Consider the following 20,945-nt stretch of genomic DNA (forward strand, 5'->3'; position numbering starts at 1 on the left):
GGTGAAGTATCTTGGCTGCAAGATGTATCATTGAGAAAGGCATGAGATGGATCATCGGGAATGGAAGGAAGGTCAATATTTGGAAGGACAAGTGGCTTCCAACTCCTGTATCTTTCAAAGTGTGCAGCCTTAGAAGACAAGGTTTAGATGCTGAGATGGTGGCTAATTTGCTGGACTGTGAAAAGGGTACTTAGGATACTAATAAGGTGAAAAACACCTTTCTCCCCCATGAAGCTAATGCGATGTTGGGCATTCCAATCAACCTAGGTCTACCCGAAGATTCCTTAATTTGGGCATGGACCAAGAATGGGAGATTCATGGTTAGAAGCGCTCATGGTGTAGTTCTTCAAGCTCTCAAAAAAGTCAAACAGGCTAGGGATAGTGGAGATTGCTCGGATAACTAAAAAATGTCCAACATTTGGAAGTCAATTTGGAAGCTTCAATGCCTAAGCAAAATTAAACACTTCTTGTGGAGGGCTTGCACGAACATTCTGCCTACGAATCATTGTTTGGTTAGAAGGAAAGTGGCGACAATTGATGGATGTGTATTTTGTGGCGAAAGGGAAATGTTAAGTCACACTCTATGGAATTGCAAGGCAGCTTCTGAGGTGTGGAAGGAATCGGGTATTAAGCTCCTTACTAGGATCTCACCATAGAAAGACTTCATCGATATTATGTGGTTGATGAGGGAGTTTTCCATGGATATTGATTGGGAATTTTTTGTAACTACAGCCTAGGGAATATGGAAAAACAGAAACCTCGTCAAGCATGAAGGTAGGTGCAAATTGGCCAAAACAATAGCCAGGGATGCAGCCAACTACGTGGAGGAGTTTTGTCAAAGTAATGTCCCTAATGACACCAATCCCAAACCAGAGGGGCAGAACAGAGCATCGTGTCTGTCACGCCCCAAACCCAAAAGGGTCCAAAGCATGAGAAATACATCCCAAAGGTACTTGTAGATTTTTTCCTTTTTGGACAACCAAACTATAGGAGATCTTTATTTTCCTTTTATTTCCATATGATAAGAATATATAACCATAAATCTCCACATTACAAGTCAGAGCTCTATAACATATTTACGAACAATAACTAAAAATCAGGTGCTTCCACATAATACATGAATATATATTACAAAACTCTTGGATTACACAAAATCACAATCTTATCAAGGATAAGGAATCTTAATATCGAGTCTAGGCCTACCACGCCTAAGGCTAACAAACCTCAAGTGACCAACCTCCAATAGAATTAATTAAGGTCTCATTGAACATAGCAAGATCGAGTCACCAACCATTAGTAATGTAAGTCTCCCAATTCAGCATAAAACTCCAATCACTACCGATAAGGCAAGCTCCATTCCCATGATATAGCTAATTAATCTGTAAGACTGTGAAAGATTGGGATGAGCCAAAACCCAGTAAGTAGCATAATTAATGGGGGTGGGGGAAATGCAAGTTTCATCTTCAATAATAATAATATGAAATGACAAGAATGATTGAATAATGAAATACAAAGTTTCTCAAAGTAAATACCTTGAAACTGTCGTATACTATAATCTGTGAGTACCAACAAAATAATTTCTAAAGCCATAATATCTAACATAGGGTAAATTATCATAAATATACCACACTACCACATAGACTGGTCAGGGGATCTACCCATTCACAACTGGCATGATATTGTCCTCTCTGGTATACAGACTCTTGGCCCCATGGACAACAACCTCACCCATACCCTCAAGGTTTTTCTCTCCCCCCATCGGCAGTAGAGAGAGCGCGTCAAATAGGACCTCTCTTGCATGTGGTCTCTTGGCCCCATGGGCAGTAGCCTCACCCACACACAATCAAGGAACCTCTTCCCCCTTTGGGCAGTAGGGAAGAATGCGTCATCCAAAGTGAAAGAGCACTAACCTGGATTTGATTCCATTGTCACAAAGACTACGGAAACCAAATCGGGTGATCACCGGAAAATCACATATGGCATGGTGTTAAAACCACATAAACTCACAGTTTACATTACCTTGAAACACATAGCTCATATCCAAGTAGTTTCAGAAAACCTTAAATAATCTAACTTCTACAAAGTTTGTAAGGTTTTCAACTTCATTCTTCTCAAAAAATTTCTATCAATTTCCTAAATAATACAAGACAAGATAAGCATCTTTAAATTTTTCGATATACCATAAAATCAATGATTTTCTTATCAAAAATTAAATAAAAGATGCTCATTTTTCCATATCAACAATTCATGCATTTCCCCAAATGCAATACCAAATATGATGTATTTTCATATATAAATATAGTAGGGTCACAACACAACACCTTTTAGAAAAACATAGTTCCACTATTAATTTTCCAAAATGTGTTTGACCCAAAAGTAATGTTTATGCAACATGATTATTTTCCAAAAATTCCATTAAAAAGCTACTTACCTTGCAACCGCAAAAGCCTAATTCTCCAAACTCCAAAGGAGATTAGCTAGAACCTCAACAATATCAAGCAAATCTAACACAATAAGCATAAAGCTTAAAATTGTATCTAGCTACAATTTAGGAATTGCCAAATATGCACTTAATTAGGCAAGCCTAGCATTTAACCTCATCAATAACATATTCCTCTTCTAAAGTTTCTCAACAAATTAATTCACAAGGCATAGACTCCAATTTATAAATTTAACCCATTCAATATCATCTCCAACTCCAAATAAACCCAATGGCAATGGAAAAATTAAATTTACCAACCATCATATGTTATAACTTAAAACTCCTAAATTTTCCACCATAAATAAATTTTAGGTAGTAATCATTAGCACAAACCATATACCCACTCATCAAATAATTCCACCAATACAAAACCCATACATAAAAACACATAAATATCACTTCCTATGCTCATAAATCATATGAGTATCATTATTAAAACTTAGATAAAAATAACCTCAAGCAAAAGTGCAAAACCCACAAAAAAATGAGAAATTTTTACTCAAAAAAAAGGATGTGAAGGTGTTTATGGGTTCCCAAGAATTTTCCCGTGATCTTGCCGGAAAAATGATGGTGGAAATGGTGATGGTGGTGGTGTGGAAGTGCCAGTGGAGAGGATGAGAGTAGAGAGTGTTCTACTGAAAATGAAAAAGAAGAAAAAGAAAGAAATGAGAAGCAGGGAGTGAGCTGGCCAAAGAAGATAAGGTAGAGTGATTATGAGGTGGGTAGTGGGGTTAGGTGGCGCTTGGCACGTGGGAAACCAAAAAATCTGACCTTGACTTTTTTTTTTTTTTAGACTGACGGGACATTATAGTGTCACCCTTGCCCTTTTAAACGTGGGTGGTACAAGGTTAACATCGATGGAGCTGTGTTCAAAGAGGCAGGGCATTGCAGTGTGGGAGTGGTTGTCAAAAATGAGCAAGGATAACTGATGTGTGCAATGTGTAAGAAAATACCTTTCCCATTAGGGGCTCTAGAGGTGGAAGCAAGAGTGGCAGAATAAGGAATTATCTTCGCAAGGGACCTGCGCCTTGGGGAAGTGATTGTAGAAGGTGATGCTTCAATTGTAATGTCAGCCCTCGCAAAACATGACTGTTAGGACATATGTGATTCAATGTTAGGAACATATGTCAATATTGAATTGGCTAATCTTTTGACAAAACGCAATTTACTTGTAATTCGGTAGATCTAGCATGTGTTTAATGCTTCAAGGAATAAGGTTTCAAATTCAAGTGTTAAAACCATGCAAGTCTGTCTAAGAAACAAGTGAAGAAGTGCTGAATTTTAAAGCTCGATAGCTAGTATCTATCGAGGTTTAAAAAGGCTCCTGAAGCTCGATGCTCGATAGCTTCTCGATAGATAGGGTATTTATCGAGATGTATGAAAATCAGTTTTTTAGAGCTGATTTCACTTCAATCCGTGAATACATGTTTGGGCTTTTTTTTCTCACAACCCTAAACATATATAAGGATTGTTTTAAGGGCCGTCAAAGGTTGCGCAAGTGTGAAGCAAAGTTGTGTTCATACAAATTGTGACAGGAGACAGAATTTGCCCTAGTTTATCTTTCTCTTGAAGAAGCTGCTGTGTTTGTATACTGTAGGGTTTTGTAACCAAAGAGTTTCGTGATATTCATTGTGTTGATGAACTGAAGAACTTTGCAGTCAAAATCTTTCTCAAGTTGGTGTGTAAGCCGTGTATTGGGATTTGTGCATCGAATTGATTAGTCACGTACTAGGAGCCGTGCATTAAAAGGAGAGATTGTCACTACAGAATAAGTCCAATTAGGTATTGGAGTAAGGGTTCAACTGTAAGTTGGTATAAGGTACTGAGATTCCTTTACTTGTAACTACTTGTTGTGGTAATAGTGAATTCTCGGGAGTGGTGACTTTAAAATCACCCAGTGGGGTTTTTGCCGTGTAGGTTTTCCCCATTCGTAAACAAATCACCGTGTCAATTTATTTTCCGTTGAAACTTTAACTTAGTTGGTGATTTGTTTGTGCTACCACGCGTATTGTATGCTAATTAAATTAATTAATTAACTTGACTAATTAATTTGTTAATTTATCACAAGGAGTCAATACATTCTTGGCATATCAATGACCATCCCCCAAGCTCAAACCAAAAAATTGTGGAAGGTGCTAGAACGAGGCTGAAGGCTTTTAAGATGTGGAAGACAAACCATGTGCGTAGGCATTGTAATATTGCAGCCCATTTACTTGCTAGGCATGCTTGTAATATTTTCGACTCTACTATATGGGTTGAGGCTATTCCACCCATGATTGCTGACCAAATCTGTATGGATGTTTTATCCATGGGTTTATGTCCCATCTAATGAAATTGGTTGTGTTGATTATCAAAAAAAAAGAAAAAAAAAGAAAAAAAAAAGGAAAAAGACCAAGACCAAGACCAAACTAATTTAGAACACAATATAAAGGTAGCTGCTAGGCACAAACTAGTGCTCATTTCTAAACCTTTCAATTAAAGTAGCACTCCATGGCCAAGACCAAGACCAAGACCAAGACCCTCACCTTCCTTCTCATTCTGTTCACCATTTTCTCTATCTCAACCCTCACCACCGCCAAAAAAAACCATGGCTTCTCAAGAATCTTATCTCCAGCTAAACTCGGGCTAAAGCGTGAGAAACTAAGCCACCTCCACTTCTACTTCCACGACATAGTCAGTGGGAAAAACGCCACGGCGGTGAGAGTCGCCGAGGCTCCGATGACAAAGACATCACTCACAGGTTTCGGAGCCGTTGTGATGATCGACGACCCTTTGACTGTAAAGCCCCAGCTGAGCTCAAAACCCGTTGGCAGAGCTCAAGGAATCTATGCTTCTGCTTCGCAAACTGACGTGGGGTTTTTAATGGCGCTCAACTTTGCTTTCACTGAAGGCAAGTATAATGGCAGTACTCTCAGTGTATTGGGTCGCAATACTGTGCTCTCCGATGTCAGGGAAATGCCTATCGTTGGTGGGAGTGGGCTTTTCCGATTCGCACGTGGGTATGCTCATGCTCATACTCACACGATTGACCTTAAAACTGGTGATGCTGTTGTGGAGTATAATGTTTATGTCTTCCATTATTGATGTGTGTGTTTTACTCTTGTTTTTTAATTTAATAGCTATAGTGCTTTGATTATTAGCCTTTTTGTTTTAAAATTTTCGTTTAGAATTAGAAGGCTTTGGGAATTAAAGCCGTTGGGTTAGTCGTTTAAGGATGACGTTGATTTGTGTGAGTTTATTTACTTTTTTTTTTTTTTTTTTTCTTTTCATTCAATAAAATATTAACTAGTACTACGAAAGAAAAGTTGAGGATTTTGTATCATTATTTTGAGAATGATTATTATGTTTATGTGTGGTTTAGTTTTACCATTTGATATTTATTGAGGAGATTAATAAAGTGTTAAAAACTTGAAATACCCCCTCCTATTTTGTTGTATAAAAAAATAAAATAAAAATTCTCTTAGTAATTTCTTTATCTCGGTTCATGTGATAATAATATATGAATAAAACTTCTTTAGATTCTCTCTTAAACTATTCTCTCTTTAAGTTTAAGGCATGTGTTCAATAAAGTTAATTAACTCAACAAGCACCATTTGAACTCTAAAGTTATTGCTCAACCAACGCTGTGCAGTAATAACTCAACCAAGCTTTTACTACTACCACACCTAAAAAGAAGAGAAAGTGCAGTAAACTCATTCAGAAGAAGGAAAGATCAAGAAAGTAAATAGATCCATCAATATCATTCACGTGAGCCTTGAGCCATGAGCTCAACCTCTAAAGTGGTTTAAGATCAGATGCAATATTTAGGATATTATACTTGATATAATTATTATGAATGATTGAGATTAATAGTTACAAAAAATAACTTTCAACCTCAATTATTAATTCAATAAAGTTAAAAAAAAAAAATAAAAGAAATAAAAAGTAAAAAGTTAAAAAGATGAAAAGTAAAAAAAAATAATGAATGATTTGGGTGAATTGCACCCGGTGCAATACCCTAGGTATTGCACCGGATCCTAAGCCCTTTAAGGTAACTCAACTTGCTAGAAACACCAGATGGCTTCAAATGCTTTCACCTTCATTTTCCCAAGAAACAAACAAGTTCCAAATTGAAATTTTGGCTAAAACTCAACAAATTTTGGACAAAATCCCTTCACAACCACACCTTGCATTCATTTTGGCCACCATGTGAGGAGGCAGATTGGTTTTCACCCACATGAAAACCCCATAATAGAAGCTTTAAGAGAGAACTAGCCTATAAGAGAGATGAAGAAGACAGCGGGGCATGCCCCTTATTTCTTTCGATCTGTTGCTGGGTAAGCCATAAAAAGAGGAGAGGATTTGGAAAAAAAAGAAAGAAAAAGGCCAAAGAAATATGAAAAAGAACATAAGAGAAACCTGATGTCTCTGGAGGAGGAGACTTTAGTAGAAGAAATTTGAATGAGGAGACTTAGTGGAGGAAGTCAACTAGGGAAAGATTTGATATTTGAAACTAAGGCTGTGTTTGGTTGCTGGAAAACGTTTTCCGGAAAATATGTATTTTCCGGAAATGCTAATTTCTGGAAAAGGAAAATGTTTTCATGGTGTTTGGTTGGACTTCAAAAAATTTTCCGGAAAATATTTTCTGCTGTTTGGAAAAGAAAGGAAAACACAAATTCAGAAAAACACAACCCACAACCCAGGAAAAAATCGCGATCCACGGCGACAAATTCAGTCCGACGACCGCGCCGTCGATCGCGATCCACGGCGCGATCGCGATCCGAGATCGCGATCGCGATCCGAGATCGCAATCTCGCTGCGTCGATCGCGATCGCGGATCCGAGATCGCGATCGCGGATCCGAGATCGCGCCGTCGATCGCGATCTCGATCTGGCGCGATCTCGCGAACGCGAGATCGCGACGTTGATCGCGATCTCGCCTTCGCGAGATCGCGATCCGCCGGCGAGATCGCGATCGCGCGATCTGGGTTGTGGCTTGTGTCTGGATCCGCCCACTGGTCTTCTCCCTCGCGCGCGCGCGCTCTCTCTCTCTCTCTCTCTTTTCCGGAAATCCTTTGAAGTGAAAATAGAGCCGGTAATTGATTTCCGTGGTCAAAGGCTAATTTTTTCGGTCAACGGATTTCAATTTCCGGAAAATAGAATTTTCCGGACCAACCAAACACACCTATTTTCCGGAAAATCATTTCCGGAATGCGTTTGAAGTCGATTCAAACGCACCCTAAAATCATCAATTGCGGGCCAGTGAGGAAAAACAGAAAAACTAAAACAAGGAGAGGACGCCGTTATCTTTTAACGCCCGTTTGTTAAGTTAACTTTATTGGACACGTGGCTTAAATTTAAAGAGGGAACCTAAGAAACTGTATCTAAAGTACTGTATCTAAGTTTTGTCCTTATATTATTTGTGGTTTTTCATGCATGTGATTCGAACCTTACATTATCTTCTCTCACTATCTTCTTATATCAGAAAACAAAAATGTCTACATCTCACAAATTATGAATAATAGCATAACATCCCACAAGTCATGACCTCCATTTGTTCTTTGGGCCCATGTTAAATGTTGTAATGTTTATTGGAGGCAAACTGTGTTAGGGAATGACTGTTTGTGGGTGTTAATCAATCCATTAGTTAAGTACTTGGTTATGAGAACAAACAAATTCAATAAAAAGCGTTGTGTAAAACTTTTATTTACAAAATATTAAAAATTTAAAATTCATATAAAGAAAATCTTATTAAATTACTTTTTTTTTTTGGTATTATGAAGATAGAACTCATTAAATCACCTAATGATAAAACTTGGTGAATCTGCTGGCTCTTGATAGAGCAACATCTTGTAATAGACTGAATTTTGTTTTCGGTTAGTTTTTAATATATTTTCCCTTTAACCAAAAATAATATGATAAAACTTTTAAAACCCAAAGGCAAATTTGCTTTTACATTAATTGTATGTCACCTACGTGGCGGCCATAGCCATGTTCCCCATAAACCAGTGTCAAAGACTTTTCCAGCACAATCTTAGACAGCTCCTCTGCTTCTTTCCCATACGGCATTGAACTATTGAAGTCAATGCGCACCTGAGAGTTAGTCTTCATATGTATATTTGTGAAATCGCCTTCAAAAATAAGTTGCTCCTAACTCCAATAGCGACTCCAGAATTTTTTTAGGGGGTCAGTAGGAAAAAAAGGAAAAGGGTTATCCAAGTGGGTGGTTCCAAGAATTTTTTTAGGGCTAAGTAAGAAGATGAATCTTGAGTAGCAGTTAATCTTGTTGTTTACATAGTTTTCTTATTAAAAAATTGTCTAAAGTACTGATTAAGAAAAGTATAATAGATAAATAGAGGCGGCTTGATGTATTTGAGGGCGTTAGGTGAAAACTGATTTGAGACTTTTTATATATTTAAATATAACTCTTTTTTTTTACCTTCGCATTTTAGAATTTTTAATGCAAATTTTTTCTTCTCCTCTCACTAGGAGTTTTCCTTCTCACCTAGGGTGAGCCATTTTTTCTTCACCACGTTCTCACGTGGTTTTCTTCTTCTACATCCCACTGTTTTCTCAATTTTCCTAAACCAATAGAGTAGAAAACCTAGGATGGACACTGATGTTATTGATTGGTTGCAACATATTAATTTAACGTCAGAGGAAGGTGAAGTCATCTCAGTATGGTCAGAACGTAGAGACAAAACCCTACAAGAATGCTCTCTTAGTTAAGGGGGAGTGCATATTGAAAGGGGGAGATCAGTGGGCTCAAAAGGAGGAAGCTAACCTATAACCACACATCTTTTGGATAGTCTAACATATGTTTTTATAGTTTAAGTTTATGTGTGTTTTTTTTTTCTTTTCTTTTTTTTTAAATTTTTTATACAGTGCTTTATTTAAAACTTTTAGTATTTTAGTTTAAAACTTAGTTTTTCTTTAGTACTTTGTGTTTCTTGGTTTTTATAACCATTTCTTGATGCTTATAGTTATCTATTACGTCTTGCTTTAGTTTCTTTAATGCATCATGTGGTTTGTTGGACATGCAATTGATTTTTGCATTGCTCTTAATTGCATTGCATATCCGGATGATCATTTACTCGTTAAATGTTCATTGTGGTCATTTCTTAATGACTGTTTCTTTATGATCAAGCTATGCTATATGTTCTCATATCTTGTGATTATCTTGATCGCATTTTGCTTGTTCTCTATACATGCCTTGTGTTTTACTTGTCTCGTACTTAATGAAGTTTATTTGTTATGTGCAAGTGTTTTAGGATACAGGTTTATATGGTTCAAGTACTTCACAGTTTTTAGATTTAGGTGTGAGTGAGTTTTATCTTTGTTCCCAAACTCACGTTTAAGTCTAGAGTCTATTAAGGATTTTGTCATGAAATAGCTAAAGGGGGAGATTGTAAAGTTGTGATTTCCAACTAGCCTTTGTTGGCTTTAATTTCGTGCCAAATTTGATTATAATTTCTTCAATCATTTCCCTCTATTTATGTGGATTTAATTGTAAGGGATGTTTGAGAGATTGGTGAAGAATCAAGTGTTAAAAGAAGATCAGTGCAGTTCTCGACTAGCTTGCAAGAAGAGTAACCCGTAAAAGGCCACGTGTGAAGCATATGACTAGAAGCTGAAGAGTCATGCCAGACTGTCAAATTTGCGAGTACTTCGCAAGAAATGCCATCTCGCAAGGTACTCGTGAAACATTATATTTGGCAAAAAGATAAAGTGCTTTACCAAATTCTTTACCCACACTATAAATACCCTTATTACCCACGAAATGTAAGGAGTGCTTTTCAGAGAGAAAATCCTAGCAAAAACACTTGAGAGTTAGAGATTGTTATACTCACAATCATTTGCAAATTTTCTCTTGGTTTTCCTTTACTCCTACCTCTCCATCTCTATATCTTTGAGAAGTTCTTAACCTAAACACTTACCACACTCAATCTGAGTGTTGAGTCAAGTTTTGGTGCCCTTGGGAAGCATGGGAAGGAGCCATTTAGTGGCGGATGCAATTGGGCTGAATTGCGGGATCTAGAAAGTTAGTGAAGACAAGACTCCGAGAAATTCGTTGGTTGCAGGAGCTTGGAGGGCTCAAGTACATAGGGTATACTAGGCTTGGAAGGCTTTTTGTTATTTGTGTACTTCAACTTTATTCATTAGTGGATCGATTTCGATTTGGAGGGTTGCGGAGAGGTTTTTCATCGAGTTCTTTGGTTTCCTCTTTGATAACACGTCTTGGTGTTATCTCGTATTTGCATCTCTCTTCCCTACTCTTTAAGCTTGTTATTTATTGTTCATTGTGGTTGGATATGGCTTAGAGTAGTGTTACCGGTTTATTACACATATTTACTTTTGTTCCGCACTTTTGTTTAGTTAGAATAAAAGTAATCTAGCTGTATCTTTAAAATTGGGGCCTAAACAAGCTCTAGTATTTTCACACTAATTTGAGCTTTCAACCATGTTTTTTACCTCATCTATAATTTCCTCAAGCTGCCAATTTGGGTACACATTTGGTTTCACAATTGCCTCCACACAAGCTTTTGCATCTCCTTTAATCACCACTAGTAAGAACTTCTTTTGCATCAAAATTACTCTGACAGTCTCTTGAGAGAATTTTTAGTTTTAACTTCTGCTACACCGGGATCTATTGTGTCAAAATCAGTTTAGTTATAGCTGGTACAGTTTCTCCATTACTTTTCCTTATTATCACAGCCATATGTAGCAGCCATTTTTACCCTTAAGTAGCATCACAATTACATTTATACTGATCTGGTTGGGGCTTCGTCCAACTACTATCCAAGCCTGGTTGTCTTTAACTTTTGGCACAAGCTCTTGGATTGTCAGTGCAACCAAATGAATCTCAAAAAATTTAACCATTCAATATAGGACTTCGTGTATGTTCACAAACTCATGTTGACAACTTGACATACACATTTATTTCTCATTTTCCAAATAAAATATCGTTTTCAGTATAACTTAGTTATTATAAAAGGTTGTATATAAGAAAAACAGGGACCCTCTCTGATTTCGAATCTCTCTCTTTACCTTTTTCTGATATTTATATAGAAATTAGTTTTTTAATTTTTTTTTAAAGATATGATAGGGAATTCAACCTATGAACAGATATTTGGTCCTTTATATCATTATCATCATTATCATCTTCTTCTTTTTGTGACGAACACATATTTGGCACTCTCTGCTCAATCTTTAATGGCAATCGCACGATCCTGAACTAAGACCACTTCTTTCATTAAATTAGTGGGTAGGTCACCTTTGACTTTAGAAATTTAATATGTTTTGGTTTTGCTCACATGTTATCTAATCCTGTATTAAATTATTAATTGCCCTCTTATTTTATGTAATTTGGTTAGCAATTCTGATTGGTGTCGATGAAATTTTGGCTTTCAATTACCAATTAATTTGTTTAGTGTCTCGTTGGTTGTCCATTACTTATTAAATTGGTAAATTTACTCGGTTAGCAGCGTATGTTAGCAGTTCTTGAACTGCTACATTAATTTTGTCCACGACTCAACGCTTCTCTATTTTAAGATTATGTTTGAAGGTATAGAGTTTTCAGGGCAAAATTTGCCAAATGGTATGTTTTAAGAAAAATTTTAGGAAAACAGTACACAAAATAAGTTATTTAGTTAGTTAAACTGTTTTTAGAAGTCGAGTTTGGCAAACTCGAGTTTGGGTTGGAAGTCGAGTTTGTCAAACTCGACTTCCAAGCAAGAGCAAGCAGGATGCATCAATATTGCTTGGAAGTCGAGTTTGTCAAACTTGACTTCCAGCCCAAACTCGAGTTTGCTAAACTCGACTTCCAAAAATAGTCTAATTAACTAAATAACTTCAAACATATGCTATTCACCAAATTATTTTCTAAAAAAAGTACTATTAAACAAATTTTGCCAGTTTCAGACACAAACCGTGGTTTCTTCTCTAAAACACTGGGAACTTTTCTCCCCACCATGGCCCAAACCATCTCAAAGCCCACTTCCACTTTGCTCATATCCTTTGCTATTTTCTTCTTCTCAACCTATGTCACTGCAGAAACACCCGTTTTCTCTCGAAATTTGTCTCCTTCATCACTAGGACTTAAGCAAGAGAAGCTAAGCCACTTCCACTTCTACTTCCATGACATTATTACTGGCACCAAACCTACTGCTGTACGAGTTGCCCAGGCTGCCACAACCGACACTTCCTCGACGTCGACCTGATCAACTCGAGATCTAATTAATTTCCGGTGGAGATTTGATGGATCTCATCCTGAAGATCTCTTAAGATTTGGTCGAGATCTGGTTTGATCTAACAGAGATCTCACCAAATCTGACTATAATATCACTACATCTAGTGGAGAAACCAACATATCAACGGAAAACGACAAAATCTAACAACGGTAATATGTCAGATTGGTTTGAATTTGATTTATTTGCAAAGACCCGTCGTCAATCGTCATAGTCACCAAATAGATCGATTTTCAGTTTAGGTTTGGGATCCTTTTGGTGGGTTGGGTTTCTTGAGTAAGTGGACAACCCTAATTATGCTTGTTTGTCTCATTTGATAATATCCAATGAGAGCAATAAATTACACAACTTAGAAGATGCTTTATAACATATTTTGGAGGCCACTATGGCTTTAATTTGAGATTTTTGTTAATCATGTCTAAATTAACAAATTTAAAATTGAATAATTATATAAATTTTTTTGACAATACTACTTATATTTTCTTTCAAGGAAAATTATTAGGTACTTCCGGAATATCATAAATGCATACTCTCCCCTCTCATATAAATGGTGGGTCCCACTATGAATTTAATTAGTGGGACCCACCATTCATGTTAGAGGAGGAAGTACGCATTTATGGTACTCTGGGAGTACACAATTGTACGGCATCGAGGTGCTCGGATCCAATTGGGCCTTGGATTCAGGCCCAGTAGCACTGCCCACACCTCCAATCTCTTTCTACTCTACCCTCACAACTACAAGCCCAAGTTTCATCACCTAACCATTGCTCGGTAAAAAGTTCCCGAATAATAAAGAAAGACTAAAATCCGAACACACCACAGCATGCTCGGCAGTTTCCAGGAAACATCACTACTAAGCACTATTAATTGAGTTGGAACCAAGTTCCAAGGCCACATTCGCCACATTCCACCCCCACCTAACCACCCACTTACGACTGATGATATTGGACCCCCAATTGCACTAACTATGGTTGTAATCATAATCTCCCCACTAATCCAGAGCTATAAATATAAGAAGATGGAATGGAAAAAGGGTTGTTGAGAGGTTCACAAAAAATAGAGAGTAGAGAGAAACAGTGATTCAGGAAGAGAGAGAAAAAACTACGTTGAGTCTCTGTGCCGAGAACAACCCAAAGTAGGAAATCCTAAGCCCACATTATAAGTAAGTTATGAGTCTAAGTGAGGTCAAGCCCAACATCCTCATTTTTGGTGCGCACAACAATAATTTCTCTTCTTTCAATCAGGTTCATTTAACATGGTCGACCATTCTAATAAAAAAAAAGGTTGACCATTGTTATTTTCTTCTCACAGACAATCACTATTTATTTTCCCTCGATAAGTAAGATTTAAAATATATAATTTTTATTTATAAGTGTGATGCAAAGTGAAAACATGATTTAAATTGACCATCTATTTTTTGATTCGAAGATAAACTATCTTTAAAGTTTAGGGCCAAATTGATTAGGTATAGTTTCTTAAATGTCATTTGAATTAGGTGATCCACGAGACCCGACTTTTATGAGGCATTTAGTTGAACAGGCGGCATGCCTTGACAACTCAGCATGGGTTTGAAGATGTATTAGTTGGTTCTATTGCTTACAAAAACATGAATTTTGGGGAGTGGGTCGTTCATATCATGTTTGAGTTTGACACCATGGAAGAGAGAGAGAGATTTTAATCTGAAGATTGTATAATTGTCAAAGGCATGCCCAAGAAATATGAAGTCACATGTTTCTTTCATTTATGAAATTATACCTAATGAGACAAGGCTTGAAACCCGAATTTGTGACCCCCAAACTCTGACAAAATATTCCATGTGGAAATGCAATTTCCTTTGAGAAGGTCACTGAAAAAGGGTTTGATAAATTCCTTCATCAAATTTTGGCTTCTCCCCAAATCTTGTCTCCAAATACTTTACCCAAACACACATTTAGCTTTTTTAATTAAATTCAACCATGTGTCTGCATTACCTAATAAGTCACATGATTGAATTTGATTGTTGTAAACCAATGTAGTCGATATTGTACCAGTACTAGCCGTACCAACCAGTATGTATCGTATCATATACCGGTATTGAAATGGCAACATTTCATACCAGTTTAAATACCAGCCGTATCTGCCATGTACCGGCCATACCGGCCAATTTCGGGCAATGCCGACCGGTACAGAAAAAAACTTTTTTTATTTTTTAGTTTTGTAATTTTTGAATTTTTGTAAGGGCAGAATGGTAACTTATTTGCATTAACTTATTAGTATTATTTGTTTTCTTAGAATGCAATGAACAATTAAGCTTTTTATTTTTTATATTGTGTTTTTTTTTCTTCTTTTAATTGATACTAAAGTCTAAAACCATGAATAATTTGTTCTGAATTAAGGTAATATTTTATGATAAACTTTTATATTTATTATAATACACACACATTCATACATATATATATATATATATATATATATATATATAAATATAAAAAATAACAGTAAACCCGAAACGGTACACCGGTATTGACCGGTACCGAAATATATTGTTTCACTGGTCAAACTGGTACAACTTTCGGTATGAGATTGACTCCCTTGTTGTAAAGGCATTGGACAATTTAAACACATGATTGACTTTAATTGTTATTAAGGCATTGGCCAATTTAGCCAAATGGTTGAATTTAAAAACATGATTAACTTTAATTGTCATTAAGTACAATATTGGGTTTAGACATATATGCTCTTCTCGAAAAGAAAACTTCATCATAGCATGTATTTCATATTACATATGCTTGATTAATTGAGAATAGAAACGAGTGAGTAGTGAAAGAGCACGTAGAATTGCATTCTCTCTTTGGGCAGAACTAGATGGTTTTTCTTAGTGGGGACAAAATAAAATTTTACAATTAAAAAAAAAGATATTTGTATTGTTTCCACTTCCTTAATATGCTTATACTTTATTCTAGTTATTAGATGGTGTTACATTAAAAGTTTAAATCTCTTCAATATTAGAATTTAAAATATTTATTTAACATTTTTTCCCCTTTGAGCTAAAGAAATTCATAATTTTTAGGAGACCAATTTTTTTTTTTTTTTAAAAAAAAATTTCTTAAGAGATAAATACATTTTTTTTTTTTTCAAAATTTGGGACCATGCCCCCCTCCCACCAAGTAATGTAGCTCTGCTAGCTTCTGGTAAGCACCACCGTCGGGCAATGCTGATTCAGCTTGTTGGAGACTTGCAATTGGTAATGGACTCTCTGATAATAATGGGGGCAACAAACAACATCAAATATAGGTCTGTTCTTGGTTCTGGCTTCCGCTTACAATATGCATGTTTTTGTTTGAATGCTGATTTGATGATTAAGGAATATATAATAGGTCCTTTAATAGTGTTAAACCATTGATGGAGTTTGATGAGGCCACGATTAAACTGAACTTAGACAGATTTTTGGACCTTTATCATCATTTTAGTTAGGAAGTATGGACACCTCATTTAAGGTGCCGTATGTATGTCATACCTGTGTTATACTGTGCCGAACTGGCCATTTCATGTTATAATTTTTCAAAAATTATTCATGTAATCATGTTATACCCATATCTATGTCTGTGATTTCTAGTCATCATCTCCTTCTTCTTTTTTATGATGAACTGGTCCTTTTATCTTTTGAAAATTGAAGAACCATCTGCTCTCTAATAATCGGCTTTTGCACGATCCTGAGGGCCACTGACTCTTTCATTAAATTAGTGGGTTGGGGTCACCAATTTGACTTGGAATTTAATACTATACTATTCTATTAAGTTAATTGCGTTTTATTGACCCCCTCATCTTATGTGGTTTGGTTAGTGATTCCTTTCGATCAGTTCTGCGTTGGTTGGGCAAATTTACCACCAATTGAGATAGTACTAAATGCATTATTCTAGAATGAAACACGTTAGCCGTTGAATTAATGGGAATCCATGCATTTCAATGATTGTGTTTTACATATTTTATTGTTGCCAAAAAAAACTTATTTACTCGGTCAGTTGTGTGTGTTAGTATTTAGTTGTTGGAACTGCTATATTAATATTTTCACCCTTCACAAACAAAAAAAAAAAAAAAAAATTTCACCCTTCTCTATTCTATAAACAAATGATTCAAACCCATAATGATAAACTTTACAGAGATTGAACATTAGCTTCTTCTCCAAAACACTACGTACTTTTCTCCCAACCATGGCCAAAACCCTCTCAAAACCCACATCCATTTTATTCATGCTCTTCACCATTTTCTTCTTCTCAACCTATGTCATCGCAGATGAAGCACCCGTTTTCTCTAAAAATTTACCTCCTTCATCACTTGGACTTAAGCAACAGAAGCTAAGCCACCTCCACTTCTACTTCCATGACATTGTCAGTGGCCCCAAACCTACTGCTGTGCGAGTTGCACAAGCTGCCACAACAAACAAATCCCCAACGGGGTTCGGAGCTGTGGCGGTGATCGATGACCCGCTGACTCTCCTCCCAGAAAATACCTCCAAAGTTGTTGGACAAGCACAAGGAATTTATACCTTGGCGTCGCAGAGTGAAGCAGCGTTGCTAATGGTGTTGAACTTTGCATTCACAGAGGGAGAGTATAATGGTAGCACTCTTAGTGTGTTAGGGAGAAACACTGTATTCTCGACCGTCAGGGAGATGCCGATCGTAGGTGGGAGTGGTGTTTTCCGGTTTGCTCGTGGGTATGCTCAGGCCAAGACTTACACGTTTGATACCAAATCTGGGGATGCTGTTGTGGAGTACAATGTCTATGTCTTACATTATTGATATGAGCCAGAACGTGTTTATTGAGCCATTCACATGTTACTTGGCTATTCATGTTTTTGTTTTTGTTTTCTTTCTTTCTTTTTTTTTTTTTTTTGGTAGAAAGGTTTTCTTTCTTTTTTGAAAGTGAAAAATAAAATACCGCTGGCTGAATGTGTTATAAGATAATTGGGAACGTCTGATTTTGTGAGAGATGCTTTAACAATCCAACCAGAACATTACAAACCCAAAATTTGGAAGATGCTTTAATTTATAACATATATATTCCGGAGGCCACAATTTTTTTAATTTGAAATTTGTCTATTGAATTTTTTGTAACTCAAGTCTAAATTATCATATTTAAAACAGAATAATGATCTATAGAAAATTTTGAGATATCTACTTTTATTTTCTTTCAATCAGGTTCAACCTTTCTGATTCTAAATTTAGGTTCATTTAACATGGTTGACCATTGGCCCATTGCTCTGTTCTTCTCACAGACTATCAATATCTATTACAATAGTTTAAATTCCTACCCTTTCACTCGATAAGTAAGATCGAAATATACAATTTCTAACTTTAAATGAACTTAAATAATATGAATAATGAAAAAATTATTATTATTTTCTTTTTGTTAGGTTCTAAGACTTTAAGATCTAAATGTATTAGAACTTCAATGTGTAATGCTGGCAAATCATGATCAAAACATTTAGTCTAAATTTAGTTTGCTCAAAGTGTGGTTATGTGTAAAGTTGGAATTGAGTAATTGCAGGAAATTACTATTCAATTTCTGTAAGGCTCGATCAATCGAAAATTAGACTCGATCAATTAAAGATCGTGCAGATTGTTTTTCTGCAGAATTTTCCAACTCAGCCCAAGCTTATATGACGTGTAGGGTATTATGTTTTGCTTCAAGTATAAAAAGAGAAACCCTAGCCACGTTTTAGAGGTTGTTGATATGCCGTGTGTGTGAATCTCTTGTGAGATTTAGAGGTGTTTACCTTCATACACACTTAGGGTTATCAAGATCAAGATTGATGTCAAGAGCTTGGTGATCTCTTCAGTTGTTTTTTCAAGAACTTAAAGAAAACACAAGTATGAGTAATTGTGGTTGCTGTGGATCAAGAAAAGAAGTAGTTTGTGGATTTGGAGCTGTCATGTGGTCATGGTAGTAAGTTTTCTACACGAGGTAGCAATAGGATGTTAGTGGTCTAAGTCGCTATTGTAAAACTTCAATTCTTTCATAGTGGATCTGTTTTACCTTGAGGATAGATAGGTTAAATCCTCCCTAGGTTTTTTACCTGTTTGGTTTTCTTGGGTTATTATATCGTTGTGTTCTTTATATTTTTGCATTATTTACATGATATGATTTACTTATGTTAACCTAGATTTGAATAATTTATCTAAGTAATCACTTGGCTAAATAACTAGGTTAAACAACTTGTGTTTTAAGGGGTCTAAAAACGTACACTTTTGATTATTTAAATTCCTCCACAATGCTCACAGTAGGTATGCTCGATGATCGCACTACTAATTTACTAATATGAGTATAGCTTAAAGTAGCACAAGAGATGCATGACGAGTACGTGTCCACTATATGAAAGTGAGAGATGTCAATAATTAGACCCATCTTGGCCCAATTAGGTTTCACAAATTGCCCCATTATGTTTACCATTTGTGAGCACAACCCAACCATCTACATTGATCCTTTAATTATTTTGTAACATTAAGGAAAATTAAAGTGATTACAGGAAAACCTCTTTACATGCCCTTGTGCGCTGCTTTGTCTTTTGCTTTCTCCCTAACCTCTTTGTGAGAATGAGTGGAGAAAGAGCAGCTAGAATTACAACCCTAGAATTGCATTCTCTCTCTCAATTTCCATCTTCTCTAATGATGTCTAGGCTGTAGATTATGTATGCCTTGATCTAGTAACAAGCACCATGCATGTAGTCGACAGTTTTTGCTTAGGGATGACAAATTTTAATATATAGGGTAAACTAGTCACTAACCTGTGCGATGCATGAGAATGCTATTGAAAAATAGATTTAATCTTTCTTCTAAAAAAGCACCATGCATTCCTCTTGATCTCACTCCTAAATTAGATCATACTCCTGATATATCAAAGCAACTTACATTTCATGATCGGGTTTACTATCCTCTTAGAATTAAGAGTTTATGTAAATGAAAGTTGTGAGATTTATTATTCTGTTAACAGTCATTAATAAAATAATTAATCCCATAGTAGTCCAGTTCAATATGTCTTATATACTTAAGACACATCAACATATCAACTAGAAGTCTTCATTTCTATGATCAAGACAAACCATCTTAGTTGATACGTTATAGTCTTTACAGATGAAATGCCCAATTTCATCACCAACTACAAACTAAGGTTTTGAATTTACAAAGAACTTGAAATTTATATATTCTGTGATTAAATCACATAAATCACATACTATGCATCTCAAAGACTATATGATAATGTCCAAATATTCATGTTACCATTATTTTGGAGATGATAATGTCTAAATAATGTCCAAATATTCTGTGACTAAATCACATAAATCACAAGTTCTTTGTAAATTCGAAAACTTAGTTCGTAGTCAGTGATGAAATTGGACATTTCATCTGTGAAGATTATAACGTGTCAACTAAGATGGTTTTTCTTAATCATGGAAGTGAAGATTTTTAGTTGATATGTTGATGTGTCTTAAGTGTATAAGACATTGAATTAGACCGCTGTGAGATTAATTATTTTATTAATGACTATCAATAGAATAATAAATTTCACGACTTTCATTTACATAAACACTTAATCCTGAGAGGATAGTGAACCTGATCATAGCCGATCATGAAATGTAGGTTGTTTTGATATATCAAGAGTGAGATCCAAATCAACGGTCAAAACCTCAGAATGTTGGGCAGCCACACGTAGTGCTAAAGGAACACATATTCTCAAGATGGAATTCATAGTCACTTTGTAGAGATGAGATATATTAATTATTGTTTAGGCCACGGTTATAATTTTTATTTATTTATTTTTGTCTTGTGCCATGTGTTTATTTTTTTTTGGGTGTTTGTATTTGTGTAGAACACCATCAACATATGTAGCAAACGGGTTTATTGAGAGTTTATAAACTAGATCTGAAAGGTATCGTTTTTCAAAGATTACAACTACGTGTAAGTTGTAACCATGTAATTCTCCCCTTTGGCATCAGTTTTAAAGTTTTCTAGTCATCATCTCCTTCTTCTTTTTTATGATGAATTGGTCCTTTTATCTTTTGAAAATCGAAGAACCATCTGCTCTCTAATAGTCGGCATTTGCACGATCCTGAGGGCCACTGACTCTTTCATTAAATTAGTGGGTAGGGGTCACCAATTTGACTTGGAAATTTAATACTATACTATTAAGTTAATTGCGTTTTATTGACCCCCTCATTAATTTTATGTGGTTTGGTTAGTGATTCCTTTTGATCAGTTCTGC

The 20,945-nt window shown here is 35.9% G+C and overlaps 2 protein-coding genes and 1 long non-coding RNA gene across 3 annotated transcripts; 2 read left to right on the top strand and 1 right to left on the bottom strand.

Annotated features, from left to right (window-relative positions):
• Positions 1–1,086: 1,086 nt before the first annotated feature.
• On the bottom strand, positions 1,087–3,161 carry LOC126692846 (uncharacterized). The gene is made up of 2 exons (XR_007645109.1): positions 2,432–3,161; positions 1,087–1,387 (listed from the first exon to the last, which is right to left on the bottom strand). It is a non-coding gene; the product is annotated as an uncharacterized LOC126692846 (long non-coding RNA).
• A 1,765-nt stretch (positions 3,162–4,926) lies between these two features.
• LOC126692848 (dirigent protein 22-like) lies at positions 4,927–5,851 on the top strand. Its single transcript, XM_050388647.1, has one exon. The coding sequence runs from the start codon at positions 4,973–4,975 to the stop codon at positions 5,564–5,566; it is 594 nt and encodes a 197-aa protein (XP_050244604.1). The 5' UTR covers positions 4,927–4,972; the 3' UTR covers positions 5,567–5,851.
• A 10,894-nt stretch (positions 5,852–16,745) lies between these two features.
• On the top strand, positions 16,746–17,687 carry LOC126692849 (dirigent protein 22-like). Its single transcript, XM_050388648.1, has one exon. It carries the CDS (start codon positions 16,898–16,900, stop codon positions 17,483–17,485), a length of 588 nt encoding a protein of 195 aa, XP_050244605.1. The 5' UTR covers positions 16,746–16,897; the 3' UTR covers positions 17,486–17,687.
• Positions 17,688–20,945: the final 3,258 nt, after the last annotated feature.

Source organism: Quercus robur, chromosome 7, assembly GCF_932294415.1.
Source record: "Quercus robur chromosome 7, dhQueRobu3.1, whole genome shotgun sequence".
Taxonomy (NCBI): domain Eukaryota; kingdom Viridiplantae; phylum Streptophyta; class Magnoliopsida; order Fagales; family Fagaceae; genus Quercus; species Quercus robur.

Excerpts from the sequence above, each read along its gene's own strand:
- LOC126692849 (XM_050388648.1), top strand. The coding sequence starts at position 16,898 with ATGGCCAAAACCCTCTCAAAACCCACATCCATTTTATTCATGCTCTTC.
- LOC126692848 (XM_050388647.1), top strand. The coding sequence starts at position 4,973 with ATGGCCAAGACCAAGACCAAGACCAAGACCCTCACCTTCCTTCTCATT.